This window comes from Phragmites australis, chromosome 15 (genome assembly GCF_958298935.1).
Source record: "Phragmites australis chromosome 15, lpPhrAust1.1, whole genome shotgun sequence".
NCBI lineage: Eukaryota > Viridiplantae > Streptophyta > Magnoliopsida > Poales > Poaceae > Phragmites > Phragmites australis.
The window spans coordinates 29910764-29937091 of NC_084935.1; the positions used below are offsets into that span (position 1 = coordinate 29910764).

The window sequence follows — 26328 nt, forward strand, 5'->3', positions numbered from 1 at the left end:
GATACCGTCTACGCACGTATGCCACCTTACTCAGCAAACTTGTAGAGCCGACCCCCAGACCCTTCCCGAGGATCGTGCCCGCCTTCTTCATGTTGTGGTAAGTGATGTCGTACTTATAATGATTTTTATTAGTTAAACATTTATATTACTGACTAGCCCTTATCTTATACAGATCAAAGAGACGTACGAGATGCATACGAAAGCGGAGCAAGCTTGTGGGAAAGCAAGTGGGTCATCAATACCGAGGGATCGAAACCCTCTTCGGGACTACATGAGAACGAGGGTTCCGCTTCTTGTCCACTATACGTGATCTAGGTGATTGTGCCCCATGCTGGAGGGGGTATGACCTACCAACCATGGACCCATCTCATGCCTCCCACAGCAGGCACCCGTCCAGTGCCTGTGACGAACCCGTTCGGGCAAAGTCGCGAAAGGCACCTTCAGCTTCGGAGCATCGTGAGGTGTGAACGCAGGCTCCTGCGCCCGAGCAGTATACACTAGGTTCACATGCTCCGTAGTGGACGCGGTCTCCACAGACTACGCTGACACCTCCGCCTATAACATTGACTCGTCACAAGGACGTTGTTGACTGCACGCAGCAGACACGTGACTGGAGTGGCACGCATGATTTTGACTAGGTTGTTGCAACTCCTCAGCGCACAGTACCCCTAATACCCTGATGCACTTGGGGGTCCCGTTGAAGCACTTTCTAGGGGTGTTCACACTGCCGCATGAGGATCCTTCTTCATGGTACTTGTAGGGCAGAGTCAGCGGGGCGGGATACACGTTTGGTGGAGTCCCATAGGGTAGGACGATGATAATGACGAGCAAGGGAACACGTGGTAGGGGCCAACGAAGGCTGCTGGGATGAGGGCCACACATCCACTAGACGCGTACACTCCTGAGGATTGCATGCTGCGAAGTCGTCGTTGAGTATCCAGTGCAATTGTTTGGTGCAATTGTACTTGTTAATAACACATGTAATATTGATTTTATTGTCGTAGTTATTCCTATTATGTAATATTCACTGTATTATTAATTTAATTATTTTTAATTTAAGTAATGGTTGTCAAATAATTTTGGCATATAACTTTATTTGTTAGTTATTTATTAAGCTTTGTTACATGTTAATTATGATATTTAATACTTATTTAATGTTTCTTAAATAATCAGGTATTCGTGCTTTAGTGCAGCGTCATAACATTGCAGTGAAGGATCAGTAAATCTATGACGGGATCTTCGAGTACAGGCTTTCCACAAACACCTACAATAATCTATATAGCACTCAATACCTCCTTGCAGGTTGTACGTGAAGGAAATGATGATCCCTTTAAGGAGAACAACCTAATCCAAGCCGTGGCCAAATTGCATTCAAGACCCTTCTGTTCTGCGTTAACCACTCCGCTCTAACATGTAACCACCGAGTATCTTAGGGCCATCTTGCATGAGCAGCGTCAAACGTATCTCAAGGTGTGCGAACTAGCCGAACATCCTTCTGTTCTAGATTTCTCTAGAAGGCAAATAACGATAGTGATGTTGTTCAATCAGTATGCATCCCATATTCAGGTTTGTAATTTTCTACGTACTCACCCTACTTATCTTTTTTCCATTGATTCAAATGCTACTCTTTTGCGTTAGGCGTTCCTAGAAGACGTACAGTTGAGCAACAAAGGCATTACAAACTTCTTGGTGATGTATATGCTCTTTGGTTGGGGTGTCATGCCTGGTTCACATAGAAGACGATAACGGTTAGAGAATCTAAGGTGTACGATGAGGATGATGATTTCATATCCCTAATGCCTCAATGTTCTAGTAGCAATACAGGTGAATAGTCAATGATCACTGCAGGAAGATGTTCATGCACCACATCGAGATGGCGTACAACCGACAAGGAAATAGGACATGCTACTATTGTGATAGCTCAAGATGACAACGATTTCATACTACAACGACCCCTCCCTCTAAGACCTCCATCTCTGAAGGATATTGATGACCCTGAAAATGGTAGTGAATTTGCTGGTATCCATCCTTATAACTTCCTATTACCACCTCAGAGACGACAATCATCTTACCATAATAACATTGACTGGCACAACTAGCATTCTTCCGCTAATTTGCGTCATCACTTTCCTTCGCCATCTTGAGATGAACTAGGTATTCAACATATATACACTATGAACTATGCAAATGCCAGGTATGACTATTTATTTTATTTACCTTTCCATTTCATTAGTTTAGTTTGATGGGTATATGATTAGTGTCTTACATGAACATATTATGTTATGAACTATTTATGAACTTCTGTCTAATCAATATGATGGTAAGTTTATTATATTAACGTACTATCTAAACACAATTCTTTCCAACATATAAGAAGTATTTGTGAACTCAGGCTTTAGACACACCAATGCTTATACTAGTGTCCTCTTATGACTAATGTTGTAGCACGAACACCTTGGAGACTATCATAGACTGAGGTTGTATCACCAACACCTCGTGGACTAACATTAATTGCAGCTCTAGCATCAACCATATGATTGTACGAACCGTTCAACCTCATATTGTGCTTGCTTTAGGATGAATGCTTAAAGCAGGCTTTGACTTTAGATTAAGATGAAATTGATAGATGTTACTTCTACACCCACTCAAAATCAACAGCTTTCATAGAGAATACTTTCATAGGATTATATGCCTCTATGTAGAGGAAACAATAACGCATTGTTAAACTTTTGTAGAATAAAGTGGCCACACCAAGCAACAGTTTTCACAGGGAATCTCTGCCAAACATCAATGCCACAACTTTTTTTTGCTTTGAAAGGGAATCCTATGCTCGAACCCCCAGCCAAGCTCATGCATCAATCCATGCACCAGCCCCCAGTCACCATAAATAACCCCACCCCCATCCATGGATAGACCACTCATTGCTCAGCTCTCTCAATTGTAATATCTTCCTTAGCTCCATCAAGCCTGCCTAAGAAATATTAGGGGATTTTTATCCCCCAGGAGGTCGAACCGCCGATGTGCTTCTGTAGCGACCCTTGTAAGCTTCGCAAGTTGCAGGACATCTCCTACACATATGACCTACGCTTCTTTATATGTGCCAACTACTAGTACGATAAGCTTCGATATAGACCATACGTGTATCCACCGGTATAGCAACGTATATCACTAATGTGGCACTTTTCGTACAATTTCATGCATTGTCTTACTAATATCCCCTCTTGTTTTATGTGTCCAGTCCCCTTCACCTCTATGTGACTTCATGGAATGGATGGATATGGAGCAAAATGCGTACCAGAAGCAGAAGTGGTGGGTCGACATGAGCATGCGATGGAAGAGGAAAGCGTACGAACGCCGGGAGTACAAGCAACAGTAGCAGGAACTACGGCTCAAGCATCCAGAGGAGGAGAATATGAGGAAGGCGGCAAAGAAGCACGCCACGGCTAAGGCACGCGAAGCAGAGAGGGAAAGGAAGTGGGAGATGGCCCATCGCGCCAAAGCGGAGGGCCCTGATGCCTTGCGAAAGAGAAAATATCCTAGATGCACTCAATAGAGAGCATATATTATAACCCGATCTATTTTCATTCTCTAAGCTAAGTTTGGTTTAGCAATGGCACGCTATTAAGTTAGTCTTTAGACATATTGTGCATGCCAATATTTGTTATCATCTCTTTATAGTTAAGATCCATTAGCGCAGCGATGAAAAAACACATATCTCATATAATATTTATCAGCATATATAACCGGTTATATGATAATTGTACTTCACAAATATTATTGTTTAACAAATTATAATTTATATCCTCCTAATGTTACTTCACTAAAAAATTACCTACACAAATACATTAAAGAAATAATAAAATGCTAACAAAATACGTTGAAATAAATTCACACACGACAAGACATGATGCGAGCGATGGAACGTGTCGGCCTGTACCGAATACAACACTGTACACTATCATGCTAAATACAAAAAGTTTTCGACACCGAAAATACCAAATATGGTAAACAATAATGTATTTGGTAATAAGTCGGGTCTATCGTTTTTCGGTGTCTAAAGTACCGGAATCGATTTTTTATATTTGAGAAACTGAATACATATGATAGATTTATAAATACGTCAATATATTTTCTATTTTAACAAATACGATAACTTATCTATTTTTGAATTTTAACCCAGCACATGCACCAGCTCACCTGGCAAGCTTACACGTCATATCATTGATCGATTAAACTGAACCACGACCTGCAGGGCAGAGCAGGTACCTCCGCCGGCAGCGGCCTCTGCTCACGGCCGGGGAGGCGGAGACTACAACAGCACCATCGCCGTGATAGTTAGGCCGCGACGATCGTCGGCGGCACGGGAAAGCTCAGGAGAGTATGAGAGCGACTGTGACGAGAAGCAACTGGTGATTTACGGTGAAGCTGACCATTGTGTGTTATTGTGTTGGACTGTTGGTGTTGCGGTCGCAGCTGGAGTCCTCCCGATGTTTATAGCCGGCCGGGAGGAATCAACAGTCAGTTCCAGAAGAAACACGAGGACAAATCAAACAATTTGGTCCATCATTATCCCCTAGGAGCCTAGGGAGGCAGGCAGTCGCACAAACATTATCAGTTCGGGCTATTTGCCCCCAAGACTTGCTAATGGAATCCAAAGCGAACAAACAAAAAGAAACCAAAATTTTGCTGCATCAACTTGTTGACTTAGATATGCTTGTAAAAAATTGAATCCAATAAAAAATGATATTACATGCTACAGAGGTCGCACACTGCTAGTTCCCGGGAGTGGCCAGGGCAGTGGAGTCATCGAGCACCTTACGAGCACGCCAGTATACAGCGTTCACAGTTTCGGAAGTTCCCACCTGGATATGATGCGAAAGTAATGTCAGTGACCACCATCAGTCATTAGTCATTACAAAGGGAAAGCATTTTAAGAAACAAATATTAGTAATGTATAATCTCACCTTCAATTCCAAGTTGTAGTAGTTTCTCCATAGTTCTCTTTCCTGGGGATAGAAGTCGATTGCTGAATCATAAAGCTTTCGAGCATTTGCACGGGCGTCATGGTCTCCCATCGATGCAAGGTTAGCTTCCAGCTCTATGCAGTACTGGAAGAACTTGAGGCTCGGACGGGGTAAAGCCAGAAACCTGTATTGGATGCAGAAGCCTGAGTAACATGCCTGCTGTATATTCCAAAAGTGATAACCCAATGTATTGGTACCAACCAATGCAAACACCCAAGAGGCAATATCAACTGCAGTTATCTCTTTTATAACTTCAGTGCATGAACAATCATGATAAAAAGGACCATGAGGGCAGAAAAAAAGACAATAATTTTCTGAACATTACCCAAACTAGCGACCACCTAGTGCACTCATGAAGTTACATTAATAAACAAATCACGATCCTAGCACAGAATATTCAATCCAGGCAGAATTAGTTCTTGAACAATGAAAAGTATTCCATTTAAGGACAACAAGTTGCATACCTCTTATACATCTTCCTAGCTTGCTTCATACCATCTCTTTGCAAATACCATCCGATGATAGCAGAAGAAACCGAAGCGCCACAATCACCCCCACCAGCCGAACTTAATGATAGCATTGCACACCTCACCAGCTTCTCTAAATAGATCTTCTCATGAGAAAACAATTTCATGGCCTGAAATGCATTATGCACAATTTCACACAAAGTAGAAATAGCAGGGTAAAACCAAATTTTGTCAATACTAGTTCAGCATTGTGCAAGGGGAATATATCTTGTAAACTATCATAATTGGAAATGACTGAGGCAAGTCTGAGGAACTTACCATATGCCACAATCCCTCAGCCTCAGTTATGGGTACCTTCGAAAGTACAGTATTAAATAGATCAAATAGAGAGCTCAAGTTCTCCTTGCTGAATGAAGAGCTGCCAGTGGCAGTAGCCAACGAATTTATCTCCATAGAAGCTCTCAGGCTCCACAAATTTGCAGCATTTGAAAGAGGACCATTGCAAAGCTTTTCTGCAAGATTCTTAGCTTCCTCCAATCTTTCAAGTTTCAAGCAAAGAGATACATATTGGCAAGCAAGATCCTCAGTAAGACACCCACACGATTCAGCATTTTCATATACTTTTAGTATAGATGAAGTGAACTCTGAAGCATCAAATTCAGCATCCTGGAATAATGCAATGGACTCTTCTCTATCGGGGTATAGAACATCCATCCAAAACTTTGCATACAGGGAGTACATTTTGGAAGTTGGCAGCCTTCTGACAGCTTCATCATACACCTATAATCCACAGACAATGTATATTTAGAAGATTCAGAAAGGTGTATCAAAACCAGGGTGCACTATAGCTGAACGTATCTTGGTTGAGAAATAGGGAAGGGACCATTGCCGGTCCTTTAAATATAAGGACATACCTACAAGGCTAATACAAAAGGATAGTTTTAAAGGGCACACAATTTACTGTATGGATTAGTCAAGCTCTAAGATTATACCTGAGAATGGCATTGAAAATAAAAGCTTTCATAACAGGCATACATTAACAATTGCCACGTCGATCTATTATATGTAATAATAGTCACGGACAAAGGTACTGTTCAATGCAGCTTTATGATTGCATAAACTCATAAAAAAGTAACAGATACCAAGCATGAACATCACAATAAAAATCACTCATCTCCTTAATATCATTTTTCTAAGGTAAATTAACATTGACAACATTTGATTATTGCAAGACATGGCCAGGGTGCATTCATCTACATGCTTTCTCTCTCTCCCGAAATAGCAAGCAAGGTTTAAGTTGCACTGATAATCCATGATGGAGATTTCTAGTAATAAAGAAGTTGTGACATAATGTTTTTACCTGAATTGATTTGTTCAACTTATTCATTAAAGGATCCTTTCTATTTGAATTACTGGGATTAGTTAATCCACTAAGCTGAAGCCTAGCAAACCAATCCCAGTAGTCCTCACTATGAGAGAAATCTTTCTTCAAGTCATCCATGACCTCTAGCTTCAACTCATCAGAATGCGCCAAGTCAACACTGTTTAATATCTCCAAGAATTTCTTCCTTAAGGTTAAGCTTGATGGAAGAGCTTCCAGCGCACCATGATATATGGTCTGAATGATTAATAATCCTTGCTGCCAAAACAGGTCTTCCTTCTCCTCCAGAGCAACTCCAGCTGAGCCAGACTCCTCAGGGCCTTCACCTTGTTCATTAAGTGACATGAACAGTTCTTTGTTTTCCTCTTTCCACTGATCTGCATCATTATCGTTGTTTTGCAGCGTCTTCACATCCTCCCCAAGAGCTACCTTTCGTGCCTTAAGCTTGTTAAGATAGGTAAGCTCCATGCGAAGATACTCAATCCACATATCCTCTGATTCTGGACAAGATCTGAGACCACTCTGCATAAGTGCACGTGCTGCAGCAACATTCAGGTTCTGATCAAATTCCCATGCTGCTGCATAGATCCAAAGGCCGGGAACCTTGGGATGGTAGCGAATAGCTTGCGCCAGAACCTGCAAATAATAAAACACACATGATGACGACAACCTGTAAATTACTTTCCACTATAGCTTGTTAGTCTTTTCTCTCAACAGGTGAATGCATACCAAAAATCCACATAATAAAATGGACACATGCAATAGCTGAATGCTCTCAAAAGCTGGATTGGTGAACAGTAACACCTTCCATCCTCTCCCCATTCTCGCCACTCGTCCCTGCCTCCACCCTAGCAACCACTATCAAAGGCAGATACCAGTGCGAGCACTGGTGGTGTCTGCCTTTGTGCCACATAGACCAGAGGATTACCCACAGCCACCATGTAACCAAAGCACCGCCACTGCCACGTATCCCAGTCGACCTGGCTACCACCCTTTGCCAATGCAATCGCTTTCTTCTCTGAACTAAACTCCCCCACCAGCCGCTGACTCTCATACCAACAGTAAGACAACCTAGCGGAGAAGCATTAATCAATCAGGTGTGCTGCCACCATTGGCATGCATGCGCGCCGTGCATGTGTGATAGATAGAGAGAGAAGACAAACAACAAGAAAATGGTATTTTATCCATTTAAAACCAGCAATATTGTAACTTTATTATTTATTACCTTTCGAACACAATATTGACAGCTTGGCAAATTTTAATGTACAGACAGAACTCCCAAGACATGAACACACAATGCAGTTTACTTTGCCAACTTCTTGGCCGAATTGCAATGCATAACACAAAATATTGCAAAAATCTAACTGAAATAGTACACAGACACCGCAAAAAGACACAACTTTCCCAAAGTTTAGTACACCAAAAGGACTCAACTTTCCCAAATATCTGAGCATCAATGCCATTGTAGAGTCCAAAACGAGAACAAATTTTCAAATCGTGCATTGGTAGCAACCAACAAAGGTGGAATTTTTAACTTCAACAACCTGTGCATGAGCTGATGAATGTTAGCTGCTCATATCCCTCGCCATAGGTAACACTGATGCTAAGCAAAAATCCTCACACCAGAACAATGCCTACTAGTAAGATCATTGCCACATCAAGAGCTGTTGAAACAAAAGCTGGTAAATTTACTTATTGCTCTGATAAATGAACTCAACTAACTAACCAATCAATCGAAGTAGCAAGGGAATGCGAGGGTGTGGATAGAAGTAACTAGTTAGGGATTCGACAGGGGCGTGGTCGGGGCGTACCTGCTTCATCCTGCCGTGGCGCTTGTCGCGGCAGAACTCGAGGTACCGGAACCAGAGGTCGAGGTCCCCCTTGAACCTGACGGTGGCCATCCGGTAGATGTCGAGCACGCGGAGGACCCCCGCGACGTCGGAGATGGACTTCTTCCACTTGTTCGATTTCTTGTTTTTCCTCTTTTTCCCGCCCTTGTCGCCGTCGTCTTGCTCGTCGTCGTCTTCGGATGTGGCGGCGCGTATGATTGCGCGCTTGCGCAGGTTGCGCAGCGCGTCGAGGCGGAGCTCGTATGCGATGTAGTCGAGGAAGTCGGCGCGGAGCGGTGAGTGACGGCGGAGGCGGAACTCGAAGTCGCGGCGGCGGCGGACGACGTCGGCGAGCTCGGCGCGGGTGAAGAGGCCCCGGCGCTCGAGGTCGTCGAGCTCGTCGGTCATCCGCTCCAGGCGGTACTGCACAGTGTCCGCCATCCCGGCCCTCTCTCGCCGGGAAAGGTGGCTGTGGTGGTGGAGGCGGGGGCCAGGGATAGGGGAGAGGAGACGGGGGTGGTAGTGTTTAGGGTTTTGGTGTTGCAAGCGGCGCAGGGAAGAGGGCAGAGGAGGATGCCGCGCCGCCGCCGCTGTGAGGCGCTGGCGCGGCTTGTTAAGCGGGCCGGGTTCCGAGACAAGCGCACGGCCCAAAACTTACTCGGTCGCGACCAAATATCGAGGGCTTTCAATGCTTGGAGCCCATCCCAGTCCAGCCCATATGCTGCTGTGAGCCACCTCTAGGAGTAGGAGCATCAAGGCCCATGAGCCACACACTGACCGACTGACTTCCTCCTCCTGGAAGCTCCAACCTGTGTCAGTCGAAATCAGCAGCGACGCCCCCACACAGGCCACGGGCACACCTTGTTAGTGGTATGATAATATTAAGGTGGATGCGGCGCCTGTTTTATTCTTTTTTTAAGTAATGAATCTAAGCTATTCAATCTTAATCCGATAATCTACATCTCTTTCTCTACCTTTCATCTCCAACGTACTGTTCTTCTTGCTTTGCTCTAACCGTTTTGCCCTGGTGCCACCCACCTTCTCTTGTCTCTATCGCCCGCTGACTAACCAATCCATTTTCGAGCTTCTTGGCTGCCCACCCCACCCACCGCTCGCGGCGTCACCGCCATCTCACCGCACCACTACGCTATAGCCCATCGCCAGTCCGATCGTCACCCTAGCCTCCCTCTAACCTCCGGAATCACCGGTGAATTATGAAACTCCGAACCTTAGTCCCTCATCTAAACTCGCTGGTGTTTACCCGGTCGTATGAAATTAAGCGCGTGATTTTATACGCTCAAGATTAGAAAGCGTGTAATAGTAGTAAAGGTTCATTTACGCGTATTACATTATCATAGTACAGCAAGTAAAGGAATCATAGGAAATCATGGTGGACGTACAACGTGGTGCAGATGAAGACCATGAAGACCAGACCAGACCAGACCAGATCAGAGCAGCAGGCGGGATGATTGCTTACCTGCTTGCAATATACTGTAATGTGTGAATATATACCATTGGAGGACGACTCATCTCGACCCATGGGAAAAAGGAAAAAGGACAAGCGACGTGATGTGGTAGCCAATGCAAGGAGATGACCTGGGAGAGATCGTTGACCTGCAACTTGTTGCTCCCTGGCTATACATTACATACAGACAGATTGCGATATACATGGAGGAGTCACATATGGAGTAAGTAGTATTATTCACATTGTCAGATACACACCACGGTCTGAAAATGTGTGCATCTGCCAAAGGTGATGCTCTGCTCTGCTGTACGTAGCTTCAACGCATGCAACCAACTCGATCTGTAGTCAGTCCATCATGCCGGACCAGAACAGTGGCCGGCGAGACTTGACCGCCGTCGCGTATGCATGTTCAGATCATCGTCGCCGCGCGCGTGCGTCTGACTGCAGACTTTTATTTATAATATAATGACGCACAACTGATCTCTCGAGCATGTAATATAAATTCAGAGTTCCTTTTTGTAAGGTCGGTCATGGAGATTTTCAGACTTTTTATTTACTGCTGCATCAGCAGTAGCCTAACTAACGGTTATCATCGGTCTGTATTATATTCTGTTAAACTGAACGATCCTTCAGGATTACAGGAGCTACACGCGATCTACTGAGCCTATTCTTCAGGCTGGTTGTTCCATTGTAACTCAGTGCGCAGGAGCACTCTTGTACTCTCTAAATGTATGCACCATCAATGAATATAACACACCTTCAGCTATATACTTACGTATGGTATCAGTATCCCAGGTTATCTCCATCATCAACGCCATGAGTGACTCTAGCTCCACGGCCTCTAGCTCCCCGTCCTCGTCGGCCACGGCTACCACCTCCACCGTCATTCCCATATCACAGGCTATCTACAGTGTCAATATCAAGTCTCTCCTTTCCTTCAACCTCGACATCCATGCAAACAACTACACCAAATGGTGCACGCTGTTTCTCGTTGTTCTTGGTTGGTTCAACCTCTGTTCCCATGTCACCGATGAGGCCTCTCATCAAGATGACCCCGACTGGGTTCGTGAGAACCTCACTGTCCTCATGTGGATCTAAGCCATCATCTCAAATGAGCTTCTCTACATGGTCATGATCCCCAATGCCATAGCCCACCACGTCTGGACGCATCTCCACTCCATTTTCACCGGCAATAAGCTTAGCCGTGTGGTTCACCTTGAGGCCAAATTCCACAATCTCACTTAGGGCGCTCTTTCTATCTCTATCTATTGCCACAAACTTCAGATAGCCGGTCTCTGACCATGCTCTCATCCACCAGCTCATCTGAGGGCTCAATGACAAGTTTGACGTTCTTCGAACCATGTTGTCGCCTCTCCCCAGCTTTCCTACATCCCTCCAGGAATGAGACATCCTCACCCTTCAGGATATCTCTCAGTCTGGCACCTCAAAGCCAACGTCCGACTCTGAGCTTGTGTCATCTGGAACCAGCGCCAAGGACTCCACCTCCCATCGTCAAGACTCTGGTGGGCGCTTCTCCAACAACTTGGATCGTGCTCGCGGCCGTAATGACTGTGGACATGGTCGTGGCTGCGGTGGTCGTCACAGCTCCAACAACGGGAGGGATGCTTCCTCCCAGACCCCGCTGATGTCCTACCCCTACGTCTATCCCTAGGGTGCTCCCTAGCGCGCACCATGGACTGGTGCCACAGGACCCGATGTCCTTGGTGCACGCCCTCCATCCTCGGCTCTTGGTCACGCCTTCTCGGCCACATATCAGCCTTCCACTATGCTGGGTCCCTCCACTCCTTCCTCCTGGGATGTCAATGGCTTGATCCAGGCTCTCCACACTATGTCTCTTGGATAGCTGTCGGCCGTCGGTGAATGGTTCATGGACATAGGGGCTAGCTCCCACATGGCTGCCAACTCTGGTAAATTCTCCTCTTACAATCGCCGCATTTCTCCCTTTTAGTCCAGAGTCATCATTGGCAATGGCACCTCTTTGCCGATTCTTGGGACTGGCTCCACTCACCTCTGCTCACCCACTGCGCATTTTCTTCTTCGCAATATACCCCATACTCCTCACATTGTCAAGAATCTTATCTTTGTTCGACAATTTACTCGTGATAACAACTGCACTATTGAATTTGATCCATATGGTTTCTCTGTGAAGGATCTCAAAACCAAGAATGTGATCATGCGGTACAGTAGCACTGGATCTCTCTACCCCTTCAGCTCGTGCTCCAGTGCCTCCCACCATCAGCCCTAGCAGCCTCCTTCACTTCAGTAGATCTCTGGCATCGGCGTTTGGGGCATCTCGGGTGCAACTCCATGCAGCATTTACGTTCACTTTTTCCTTCCAGTCCAAATAATGTATGTTCCAGTCACGTCTGCACGGCTTGCCAATTGGGACGTCATGTACGCTTACCCTTTTCTTCTAGCTCCTCGGTCACATACTTTCCCTTTCAAATAATACATTGTGATCTTTGGACTTCTTCTACTCCAAGTTTCACTGGCTTCAAGTATTTTCTTGTTGTTGTTGATGACTATACTCATTATGTATGGACATTCCCTCTACGAAATAAGTCTAATACTTGCATCATGCTTCAAAATTTCCACCACCTTATCCTTAACCAATTCCATATGTCCATACAATGCATACAATGTGATAACGTGAAGGGATTTGACAATGCCACTCTATGTGCCTTCCTTTCATCCAAAGGCATCACCTTCCGCTTCTCTTGCCCCTACACATCGTCCCAAAATGGGAAGGCGGAACAAGCCATTCGCACTGTTACTGACATCGTCCGCACGCTACTTTTTAATGCTCACATGTTGTCCACTTTCTGGGTGGAGGCTCTCCCCATGGCCACCTGTTTGCTGAACCGCCGTCCATCCTCTCTCATACACTTTCATACGCCATATTTCCTTCTCTATCGTCAAACACGCAAATATGATCACATGAAAGTGTTTGGATGCCTTTGCTATCTCAAAAAACCCCAGTGCATACTCCTCATTTGTTTACATCTTTCCTCTCTACCCTTGGTTTTGTTTAGTTCAAACCTGGCACATCATTACTTGTCTATAAAAATTCTATAACATTAACCTATCTTCTTCTATATGTAGATGACATTGTTTTTACATCAAACACCTCTGGTTTCCTTAATCATCTTATCTCCAAGCTCAAGGGGGAGTTTTCCATGTCGGATTTAGGGCCATTACACCACTTTCTTGGCATTACTGTTCAACAAAATTCAAAGGGTATGTTCCTTTGCCAAGAACAGTACGCATTTGAGCTTCTTGAACGTGCCAATCTTGCCAAGTGCAACCATTGTTCCACTCCCATTGACACAAAGTGCAAACTCTCGGGACAGGATGGCCTACCCGTCTCTAATCTTATTGAATTTTGAAGTTTTGCTAGTGCCTTACAATATCTCACTTCCACTCAGCCGAATATCAGTCACGCTCTGCAATATCTATCCCTGTTTATGCACAATCCCAGGGAGCCTCATTTCCAGCTATTGAAACGTGTTCTTCAATATGTGAAAGGCATAGCTCACTTTGGGCTTCAGCTCTTTCGGTAGACAAGGGCTGATTTGGTCGCATATTTTGACTCGGATTGGGCATTGACCTCTGACTTTTGCATCTTCATGGGCTCCAATTTGATTTCCTGGTCTTCTAAAAGCATTGGCAGACCTCATTAGATTCAAGGGCATTCAACTGAATGCCCAAATTTGTTGGCAAAAAATTGAGTGTGTGTGTGTGTGTGTGTGTGTGTGTGTGTGTGTGTGTGTGTTTAGCATATGTTCATGTATATGTCACACCCAAAAATTCAAATTTTTGCAATAATTTAAAACTTTCTTAGAATTAACTCAGGTGTTGCAACTTAGCTCAATAGGAAATCAATTTCTAAAATTAACATGGCCTAGGATAATTGTTTGGTTGCATTCATGCCGTTGTAGATGCAATAAGGTTTTATTGGGTTGAAAAAGTTTGCAAAATTTCGCTAGGTTTCGCCGCTTTAAAACCCCATTGGAAAATTTGTTGAAATTCAATTGGAAAAAGTTTTGGAAAATCAGAAAGCGCTCTCGGGCCGAATCCTCCTTCTCCCTCGGCCCAAACCCCCTCCCCCTTCTCCTTTTTTTTTTCCTTCCCTCCCGCGTGGGCCGCCGACCTCCCCTTTCCCAGAGCCGGCCCACCGGAGTCCTGAGCCAGCGCCCACTCTCGCTGCCGTGTGGGCCCGCTGAGCCCCGAGCCGAAGCCGCCTGCGTCGAGCCGAGCCCCGCCCACGCCCCGGCTCCTCTTCTCCTTCCTCCGGCTGCGCCCAAGCTCCAACGGCCGTCGGCCGTTTTCCCTCCTCGCGCGACCTCTCCTCTCCCAACAACTGCCGGATCCGAGCCCTAAAGCCCCATTAAGTTTCCCCGGCCATTGCCCCCTCATTTCCCCTCTCCATTGCGCGGTTAAAGCAAGGAAAACCGTCGGCCATTAATCCATGGCTGCCGCCCCCTTTCTCTTCCAATTCCGGCCACCCTACTCCTCCTCTCCTTTATTTAAGCCGCCAGTCTCTCCGTGGCAAAGTTCCTCGCATTTTTTGCTTTAGCTCCCACTCTTTTTCCTCGCCGAATTCGTCGTCGCCGTCCTCTTCTTTGCCAACTCCGGTGAGGAGCTCCGCCGACACCGTTCTTCATGACCGAACAGCCTCCGGCCAAATTGACCCGTTCATCATCTTCACAGGATCCTCCGGAGTCAGTTCCTCGGTTTGCCGTCGTCTTTCGGTCGCCGGAGCACCCCTTCCGCCGCCTAGCCGACCGCCGTTGCAGTACTCGTCGTCGCCCGACCACTCCAGCGCCTCTCCGGTCTCCTTGGCGCCCGGGGTGAGTTCGCCGCCCCTCCCTCCTTCTCTTCCGCCGCTCGTCGGAGCCTCCCGCTCACCGGCGCGTGTTCCCGGCCAACTCCGGCCGTCCCCCGGCCGCCCGCCGCCGGCCCGTAGCCGTCCAGAGCCATCGGTCCTCGGTGGACCATGGGCCGAAGGATCTCGGCTGGTCCACCGCTCGGTGGACTCGGTCCACCGCCCTCTTTTTTTCACAAAATGATTGATGTCCGGTTTATGACATCAGCATTGCGCAATAAACCCGTTTTCAGTATAAAAATAATCGGTTTTAATCTCTGGTAATAAGAATAATTTGCAGAATAGCCCCTAAATCTTCAAAATCTCATAACTTTTTGCTCGTAGCTCCGATTTAGGCGCTCTTTGCGCTCATATTCTCGTAGCGACGTGTAGAATCTGTTTATAGGGTTTTTCTCTAGTTTTAGGAATGTTTGGTGTACTGTTCTCATGTTAGATTGTGTGCTCGTGTAGACGATTCAGTCCAGGAGTTCGGCAACTTTCAAGAGGAAGATTTTGAGGGACCTGTGCAACACTTCGACGAAGGCAAGTGTCTTGACCATGTTGCAAACCCAGCTTTTACATCAAGTAGTCTTTCTCAAAATATGCATGATGCTTTACAAAAATGGGTAGAATAGCAAATACTAGTGTTGGATATAGATGCTTTATCCATACAAAATCATCATGTTTTTGCTTAGCCATGCTTTAGATGAACATGTAGCGTGTAGGATGATAAATCTTGAGTTATGAACTAAAAAGAATTGATATAGGAAGAATATCATGGAAAATTAATGTTGTTAAGGGAGTTAACAACGGTGATAATTGGGGTTCTGGGCAAGAAAGGGGTACTTTTCCCGACATGGTTGGTTGTTTGGTTGTTGGGTAGTATACCCTTATGGGGTTATTGGAGGTCTTGCCCAGACCATTTTAAGGACCGGTTCGTGGAGCGAACACCCATGGCAAACAAGGCAACCACGAGACCAATATGGTACGGCTTGGCCTAGTAACTAGATGTTCTCCCAGGGTTGTATGAGCCAATCGGATGTATAGATAAGGAAGGGTTACTTCCCGATTCTACCCGGCACAAGAGGGGGCCTCTGGGGTGGAGGGTTACTCCACTTATGTACGGCGGTGAAACCTCAGTGGGCAAGTGCATTCTGGGAGACTCTCTGGAAACGCCTCGTAGTGATCTCTTGGCGCACACCCCGGAAGTGTGTAAGGTACCATCAGGTGCCGGCAACAGAGAAGATCACGACTCGTGGGTAAAGTGCACAAACTCTGCAGAGTGTCAAACTGAATATTCAGCCGTGCTCACGGTTATGAGCAGCCTGGACCCTCGCATGATTAGTCGGGGTGGGTGTTTTTCTTGGTCTGGGAATTGGGTTGAATTCCCGGAGGTTAAAGAAAACCTTTGGCATCTTTTCTCGGTTAAAATAAAAATTTGTTTCCGTAGTTCAAGGCTAAAAACCAGCTTTTATGCAAATGAAACCCTAGATTAGGAAAACCTTGTCTCAAGCCACCATATTTGATTCATTTGTTTTCCCCCACTTGTTGAGTATTGGAAATACTCACGCTTGCTGTTTCAGAAGGTGACGCATTTGAAGATTTTCCTGAGGATGACTTCCCCGAGGATGGCGCCGAGTTCTAGGCTTGTGGAACCTCTCGGTCGGCTGCCTGTTGGTTTGGGGCTGTGCCGTTCCCTTTTTCCGCTGTGGTGTTCTTTTCTTTAGACCCGTGGGTGGTCATTTTGTAATATTCTAGCGTTGTAATAAGAAACACTGTGTCTGTTACACTAATGAAGTCGCTATATGTATGAATAATTGATCCTGGCATACATATAGTTTACATCTGGTTTTGGTCTTTAAACCGGGTGTGACAGTATACAAGCAATTGGGTTAAAATATCTTCTTCCAATCCAAAAATGACTCGTACTCTCCCTATTTACTGTCCAATATGACCTATTTCCTCTGCCCCACGCCCCTATATACTGGCCCAGCCCAAAAATCATTTATATCATTTTTCTTGGCTCAGGGAGGATTGATCCTCATTTGCATCAAGCAGGCGGGAGCAACAGCGCCTCAGTTGCAATTCCCCATCCCCCTCCCAAATCCATACCCTCAATCCCCAATTCTCCATTGCCCCATTCGCAAGATCCCAAATCCAATTGCCTCTCTCTCTCTCTCTCTCTCTGACCCTCTCTCGGTGGCCAACACCCGATGGATGACGCCACGATGGGCAAGCGGGCAATAGAGGATGCCAGGACAATGGACGAGGTGCGCAATAGTTGGCAGGGGGCTGGGCAGCTCTTAAGGCCACAACAGGCAGCTAGAGAACCATGTGTGTCAGCTAGGCAGGATAGCAACTAGCCAACTAAGTAAGGTGTAAGCACATCCAATTTTTCAGCTAAATTTGGGCGTTGTCCTTCATCAATTGCACTATACAAAGAGCATTTTAGATTTTAGATACACCAGCTGCAAAATTTCTTATGAACCAACTACCACATGGATCTCTCAGCTAGTTTAAGCACACAACACATCTAATATGTAGTTTTTTAGTTCCGAGTGTTCACTGTTAAACAAATTGTTAATTGATCTTATTTTCTTTTTATTCAAATATAGATAGTAGAGATTAAATGCTTGAAAATGAAGAAGACCAAGACCCAGATTTGAATTGTTTATGGGAAAGGACTGCAAAGACACAAAAGACAACTTCCGCCTCGATGCCGAAAGCTCCATCTATCAAAAGCCAAGTTCAAAGCAATTCTCCTCCAATTAAGCTCTAGCTGCAAGTTTACAGTCACAATGATATTGATGCACATGGTGATGATCGAGTCCCAAGTACTGAAGATGATGAAGATGCAAGCATAGATCCTGAGATATGCTCCCCATTGTCCCCAATAACAGAAGGTCATGAATCAAGTGATGAATCAGATGACGGAGCAATACATGATGTTGATTTTCTACAGCATGATCCTGGGATGAGGATAGCTATCAATGACTATGATGTTGATGAACGAAATGCAGTGAAGAGGGGATATATTGCTTTAGGGCCATGTCAACCACGAGATCATGATTTTCCTCAAAGTTACACTGGTGGTATGCGTCGATTCTCGACCCGTTGGTTTAATGAATTCAATTGGCTCAAGTATAGTGTGGCAGAAGATGCTGTTTTCTACTATGTTTGATATCTATTCAAGGAAGAAACTTGTGCTGGTGGTGATGCTTTTGTGAATGGAGGATTCTGAGCTTGGAATACAAAAGGTAGATTAAACAGACATGTTGGTGGTATTGATAGCGCTCACAATACAGCTCAAGAGAAATTTAACAACTTCATTCGACCTAAAGCATCAATCCAAGAGCTTTTTTCTTCAATAACCTCAGAAGAGAAGGTGAAATATAAATCTCGCTTGACTTATTCATTGAAGTGCTTGAGGTTCATTTTGGGTCAAGGTTTGGCTTATCGAGGACATGATGAAAATGAAGACTCACTAAATCAAGAAAATTTTCGTGAGCTTTTGAAGTGGCTCTTAGAAAATTTTGAAGAAGTTAATAAGTTGGTTCTGAAAAATGCACTGAAAAATGCTCAAATGACATCTCTAAAAATACAGAAGGACCTCATTAATTCTTGTCCCAAAGAAACTACTAAGCTTATCATGTAAGACCTTAGTGATGAATGTTTTTCAATACTTGCTGATGAATCTAGTGATGTGTACCATAATGAACAATTAGCTCTTTGCTTGCGTTATGTTGATAAAAAAGGGAGGGTGGTGGAGCGGTTCCTAGGTGTTATGCATGTTGAAAACACTGCTGCGTCAACACTTAAATTTGCAATTCAGTGCTTACTCATGGATCATTCTTTGACCTTGTCTAGGGTCTGTGGGCAAGGTTATGATGGAGCAAGTAACATGAAGGGTTATAACAGTGGTCTAAAGAAACTAATTATGGATGAGGCTCATTCTGCTTATTACGTTCATTGTTTTGCCCATCAACTCCAATTAACACTTGTAGCTATTGCTAAGGAAAATCAAGCTTGTATTTCTTTCTTTGAGCAACTTAGATTTCTACTAAGTGTTATTGGAATTTCTTGCAAAAAATATCAAATGATTTGGGTAGCTCAAGCTCAACAAGTTCTACAAGCATTAAACTTTGGTGAGATTGAAAGTGGTCGAGGTTTGAACCAAGAGATGGGTCTAGGTAGGCCAGGTGATACTCGATGGGGATCTTAATATAAAACTGTTATGCAGATTATCTTATTATATCCTACCATTCGGAATGTTCTCATTATGGTTGGAGAAGACCATTCCCAAAACACTAAGGCCATAAATGCTCAAAACAATGTCGATATATTTTGAGTCATTTGAGTTTGTTTTCATAGCACACTTGCTACTGAATATTGATAAGCAACTTCGAGAGCTTAATGACAGGTTTGATGAGGTAAACACATAACTGCTCATTTGCATGGCATCATTCAATCCATCTGATTCCTTTGCTGCATATGATAAGGATCACTTGCTTAAACTAGCTCAGTTTATCTAATGGATTTCTCAAGCACGGATTTGGTGTCTCTTAGTTACCAACTCACACTCTTTATTAATGATATGCGTAGAGATAAAAGGTTCAGAAAGGTGAAAAATCTTGTCGAACTTTTAGTCATGTTTGTTAAAACAGATAAGAGTCTTTCGTATCCTATTGTTTACAAGCTTCTCAAGTTGGTGTTAGTTCTTCCCGTGGCAACTGCTAGTGTTTAGAGAGTATTCAGCAATGAATTATATGAAAAATAAGCTAAGAAATAGAATGAGAGACCAATTATTAAATGACTATATGATTGCATTCATTGAGCGGGAGCTTTTCAAGAAAGTCAGGGACGATGTCGTGATATCATGCTTTCAATCCATGAAGGAGTGCATAATTAAATTATACTAATTATTATGTAATTTCTCTTAACATTTGGGTTTCTCTCCATTATGAACAATTCGTAATATATTGTGGTGTTTACTATTGTGAATTTTTTTCCCGTATTGAATACTTCATGCTATCTTCGAAGTTGGAATACCCAGCCAAGAAATCATGTGTCCGCCACTGTCTAAAAGGCAAGCTTCCATCCCTAGATCAAGCACAGAGGCAGAATATCGAGGTGTCACTAATGCCGTCGCTAAACTATGCTGGCTCCGACAACTGCTACACGATCTGCACCAACACAATCGCTCAACAAGTGTGGTGTTTTGTGACAATATAGTGAAGTTTCTTTATCATCAAACCCAGTGCAGCACTAGCGAACAAAACATATTGAGATCGATTTACATTTCATGCGTGACAAGGTCTTCCTCGGAGAGGTGAAGGTGCTCCATGTTCCATCATCCTCTCAATATGTGGACATATTTACAAAGGGACTACCTTCTTCAGTTTTCCATGAATTCAGAACCAGTCTGAACGTTTGCACCGTCCGGACTGAGGGGGTGTTAAACTGAGCGATTCTTCAGGATTACAGAAGCTACACGCGGTCTACCGAGCCTATTCTTCAGGAGATTATCCAGCGCTCCTCAACGCACGTTAGCTTCTATCTGGGATCTTCAGCTAACCTATCAGGATGTTCCGTTGTAACTCAGTGCACAGGAGCACTGTTGTGCTCTATAAATGTATGCACCATCAATGAATATAACACACCTTCAGCTATATACTTCTGTATATTCATGCATCCAGACTCTGACCAAGGATATATTCATCGATCGAGTAGGTGTTATCATATCCACACAACAGTATGTAGCTCCATCGCTAGCCGTTGCTTCACTTGCACTTGATTATTACTACTACTTTTCTTGAAGAAAACTAGTGACCATATGGCCCTGATTCTGACGGGATGTTTGAATTTCTCTCATGCGTGCACGGACGATTTTGTTTCTACGCTACACTGCACAGCTAATGCCTCCCCTCACAGGCAGCACGTGCATCCCGGATATTAGACATGTACTCCTATATTCACCAAAGATCTAATTTTTTAGTCGAATATAAAGTGATTTAAATATATATTTTAGTATATAATATAAATAAGATGACTCACCTAAACACCTCTAGTGTATATTTAGTCTAACTTCACGAATTTTTAAAACTATGGATATCTTGCTTTAATAATTTTTGAAGATAGTGCGCTGTCAAATAGACGCTTCCTCCATGCTTTGTCACTTGGTGACCTCTTATTCTCTTTGCGTCCACCATGCCAAATTGCAGCAGCTGCTGCTTTGGCTTCTCCTATCCTAGCTAATTGCGCTCGGTGATTCCATTCGTGTAATTATAGTAATAATAATCCTATCCTAATCCCTCCCAGCTCGCAATGCATGTGCGCGGCCTGTGTAAACAATTAGTTCCTCAATTGCTGCAGCGGAAACGTAGCCCACAGACACGCGAGTCAAGAACAGCAGTCTTGCAGCATGCGTGCGTATCATCAACTGCTGCTGCTGCCTGTTGAGACGAAGAGTCTACGCTTCACCTCTGTCTTTTTGTTTTCTCAAGGAGGAGAAGCCTGCTCTGCGCTTTTGTATATTTTATCAAGCCCAGTTTTTGGAAAATACGTTAGCGGCTGACTAAGCGATCATCCACTGTACAACACAATACTGAATAATTTTATACTGATGCAACTCTACAGATTATACTTTTGGAGTACGCGATTCATCGATTGACGATGAATGCCGAGTTAATGTACCAGCCGATGTTAGATATATATCGAATAATTATATCGAGTTAGTTACTTATAGGATTTAGAGTTGTATTAGTAGCATAAGTAAAGTTACAATAGGATTTATAACATGATCTCCTTATAAATATGAGCGGAAAGTCGTTGTTGTAATATAGTGTCTCTAATGTCATTCGTGATTGCGTATGCATCGTCTTGGTAGATAATTTTATTAATTTCGTAGATGGCTAATTTCCTAACACATCAACTGGTTGGTGACTGCTGCAACTATATATCTAGAATTTTCAGATAATCCCATTCAAAAAAGATTGTAGTTTTGATAAGAAATCATCAAAAAGCATCGTCACAAGCAGCTCATACAGTGCAAAACATGTAAACAGATTAAAACCAAAAAAAAAAGGTTCATGCATCCTACACCGGAAACTATAATTATATAACAGGATAAGCGTGAACATCTATGCACATGCAAAGCATGGAAGACACACAAGATACCCTCCAACTTTAGGGAATTTATGCTTGATGCATGCAGAAAGGCAAAAAGGTGCTCACAAGTCATGCGTGATCAAACTCTGTCCTGCATATTCCTGGATAACCCATCTTGCTTTTCTTTTCCGGGGTAAATTTGTCATAGAATACATAGAATGTTCCTCCCAGGTAGGAGATAAGGCAGATGCTATTAATCATGCACATGAAATCGATGATTTTCCCAATCAATGACCATATCCACACAATTTTCATCCAACGGTTATCTTCTTTCTTCTTCATCCCAACACCTTCTTCTCCCCCGCCTTCAGCCCACTTCCAGCCATCTCTAGCTATGTTCCCACTGTCGAATCCATGTCCACCACCCCTGCCGCGCTAACAACTCCATTTTCACACTTTCCCGCCGCCAACCCTGCCCGCCGCCATCGTCGCCTCGCTGCACCGCGAAGCCACCGCCCACCGCCGGTCCCGCCGCCACCCCCAACCTCCCTCTAAATTTGGCACCCCGAACCACCCACCCTAAAAACTCCACTCCCCTAATCCGGTGGCAGCATGTTCACACGGGCACTTGAAATGTCTCGGAGATTTCAGACGCCTAAAATGTAGGAAGCGCGACCTGAGACATGGCCCGATAAGCCACGACTTCGGTGACCGCTATGTCGACTGGACGGTGCCCGCGTTGCCACCGTCGTGCAATTTTTGATAGACGTCACCACCTAGACTCATGCGTGCACCACCACACCACAACCACCTCTTGCTTCCCCTCTCTCTATAAAGCAAGAAGCCCTCCCCCTTTTTCCCTTTTTCCCCATTTTCATCGCCGATCTTGCCATTGTCAATCTCACCACCGACCACGAGGAGGAGGAAGGAGGCTCCCACAAGATGTCGCTGGCCCTCTCGAGCTTCCCTTCGCGTAGCAGGAGCTGCTGAGAGCCACCAACTCCTAGCTCCTAGGAGGATCCGTCGTCGCGCTGCCCACCTCACCCAGTCTGTGCACTGTTCAACGGGCCCATTAGTGCACTATTTAGTGGGACCTAGTACTGTTCAATGGGTCCCACCTGTGAGTCTCACCTATGAATAGTAGCATTTTTCTCGATTTAATTTTAGGTTAAATCTTCCAGGAGTCATGAATTTTCTGTTTTGAGTCCAATTCTGACGATCTTTCGTCTAAATTAATCTAAATTTGAGACCTATCTTTTGATCTTAGTGTGATATCCATTTAGCCTCATTTGGTTTTGCATTTGATGTTATTTGGTTCTTCTATAGTATAAACCATCATTCATCATAATCGTATTTACATAACCAGAGGAATTCGCGAAGGAACCGGAGAACCCCAACTTCAACAAGGACTCGAAGAAGACTTTGAAGAAGGCAAGTCTTATCTCCTTGATCATTTTAAACCCATGTTTTTAATAATCTAATTGATCAACTTAAAAACATGACTTATTATTGCATATGCTATATATTATGCTATTTTAATTGCTTGTGGTAGTTAAACCATATCAAATAATTGTCATGCCTTAAACATCATTATCCTGAATCCATATTACCCTAGGATTACCTGTTGTTATCTATATTAACGTCGGACAATGCCTTGATATCTAGCATAATTAGGATGAAATACACCTCTTTGGAGATGTCACTATAGAATACATCTCTTTGGAGATGTCGCTTCATTAAATATCAAGTCAAATCATATACCATGAATCTTTGGTGATTGTGGAATCCTTGATGTAGTATGGGCACTAAACATCAAGTTAACTCATATACCATGAATCTTTAGTGATTGTGGAATCCTTGATCTAGTGTGGGATATAACATGTGGTGTGTAAAAGAGGTGAAAACTGATTTGGTAGGGGCAAGTGGAGTAGTCATTCAGTGAGGATGCTCTTGGGGGCTTGAGTTGCCTATGTAGTATTCATTGCTAGCTTGAAGATAATTGTCCTGACCGTATAAGTATCGAATTATTGTGCCATCATGCTAATCCACTCCAGTGCATCCATACGTCCTACTATGGGCATAACTTGACCTTTCTATCTCCCAACAAAGCTGGATATTTTACTAGGAGGCTAGAGGAGCACGAGAACTCAAGCGTCTATTAGGTGCTTTGCGGGATGTTTATGGAACTAGACTTTTTATGAAGGTCCAGGTGATACCCTGTCATCCCTTACATAGACCTGAAACACTTGGGGTGTCTCGCGGTATAGTTCAGCAAGAGAAGGCGAGTGAAGCTTCTTGGTATGATTTGCTCCTCTGCTTGCAACGGTTGGAGACTGAGCGTATTGCGTGGGTATAGTGTACAACCTCCACAGAGAGTAAATTTATTCAAATAGACGTATCCATGGTCACGGGCATGCAAAAGCAATGCTCTCACTTGCTTAGACTCAGGGGCGTGTGTATCTTCGATCAGTGAGTGTGTACAGTGTAGACTAGATGTCAGTATGATGAGATTGCTGGCTCGATCTGTTAGGAACTGCATGGTACTAGAGGTACACCAGACACATTGATGGAGACTGCAGAGTGAGATGTGGCCCCTCCTAGGATCGAAAACCTCCAGATATATCTCGTTACCATGTTTAAATTGTTTCAAAGTTATTAGCAGATAATATAACTAGATATCTGCATAAAAGCTGATTTACATTTTAAACTAAAATGTAAAGCTTTATCTTTGAATCATCTTTTATGTATCTATCAAACCTCTTGCAATAGTATAGGACTTGTTAAGTACCTTCCGTACTTATTCTTACTATTATTCAGATGAGATGGATGCCGACTTCGCAAGAGACGAATGCACTGATGAGGAGTAGATCAGTGGTCACGTTCATACTCTAGCTACCTATAACTTTGGGTTGTTGTTCCTCCATACTTTTGTTAGTTTGTTGATCAGATTTGTAATGTATCATATGGTTTAAAACCTTTTGTATTGATATAACCTTAAACTTTTATATACAATGTAATTATGATATCATAAATAGTGTACTATATGACTTAATTTAGATACGGATACAAAAATATAGCAGATCCGGGAAGTGGTCTTACATAAATAAAGCTACGTACGTTCAATTTGTCTGCCAAATCAGTTAGTAGTTGTAAACTGTTCAGGTTAATTATTAACAGTAGCGAAGTACATATATATTTTCTGAACACCAGACACACAAGCAGGTTTATCGAGGCAGTTCCAGAATCAAACGAAATGAAATGCTCATTCTGAAATTATCTTATTATCTTTCTTTCAGAAAAAAAACCGAAGTAATTAAAATTCTCTTTTGCTCTGTCCTGTCCTGTCCTGTTCTGAGTGAACAAGGACCAGAATGTGAGGCGGCATATATGATCGATCGGATTACTCAAGTGATAGACTCAGATTGTTCACCTGCTGATTAATTCTTAATTTGGATCGTGCATGCACCCGTTTTCTTGCTTTCACATATGTACGCTTTATTATATCCGTTGATATATTCAACGACTACTATACTTTTGGTACGTCAGAAATTGACCGGGATGCCTTGCTTCTGCGGCCAAACTATCCTGGTTGAAAATCCAGGCTTGCTTATTATATGCATCCACACCGTTTGATATATGCATCCATCCATGCACGGCTTCAAATCATTTATCAGCGTCATCTTGTCCGCCGTGCAAATTAACCTGCTGCGACTATATGTGCAGTTGTTCTGTTGGGATTAATGGACATAGGAGGCACGAGTTTAACTTAGAAAAACCTTTCAATACGAAGGAAAAAAGACCCGATGGGAGATAATAATCTGAACTATTTGTCTATTTGGTACAAGTTATATGGTACAAGGATGATTTATATTATTAGAAGCGCTGAGAAGTCGTATTGGACTACAACTGCATCTCTAATTTGAAGACATAATTATTTAACAGTTTTGCATTTTATAAGTAGAGTGCATGCATATAGAATTAACATATGTAAAATACTAGGTAGTACAGATGATGGTCCTAAACATGATGATGACCGGAATTTGACTGGTTTGTATACTGCGCGCGCACAGATTAAGATCCATCGAGGATGTACGCGCAGACAAGTTTGATTTCCTAGCTATACGGTAGCTAGAACGGCTTGTGCTTGCATATATTCTAGTGCAATTCGAT

The 26328-nt window shown here is 43.7% G+C and overlaps 1 protein-coding gene across 1 annotated transcript; it reads right to left on the reverse strand.

Moving 5' to 3' along the window:
* Positions 1–4544: 4544 nt before the first annotated feature.
* On the reverse strand, positions 4545–9304 carry LOC133892975 (uncharacterized). Its single transcript, XM_062333958.1, has 6 exons — positions 8684–9304; positions 6852–7508; positions 5810–6271; positions 5489–5661; positions 4965–5148; positions 4545–4862 (listed from the first exon to the last, which is right to left on the reverse strand). The coding sequence occupies exons 1-6, from the start codon at positions 9140–9142 to the stop codon at positions 4773–4775; spliced, it is 2025 nt and encodes a 674-aa protein (XP_062189942.1). The 5' UTR covers positions 9143–9304; the 3' UTR covers positions 4545–4772.
* Between the last annotated feature and the right edge of the window lie 17024 nt (positions 9305–26328).

Excerpts from the sequence above, each read along its gene's own strand:
- LOC133892975 (XM_062333958.1), bottom strand. The coding sequence starts at position 9,142 with ATGGCGGACACTGTGCAGTACCGCCTGGAGCGGATGACCGACGAGCTC. Across the intron at positions 7,509-8,683 it reads GCCACGGCAGGATGAAGCAG|GTTCTGGCGCAAGCTATTCG; the intron begins GTACGCCCCGAC and ends TATTATTTGCAG. Across the intron at positions 6,272-6,851 it reads AGTTGAACAAATCAATTCAG|GTGTATGATGAAGCTGTCAG; the intron begins GTAAAAACATTA and ends TGTGGATTATAG.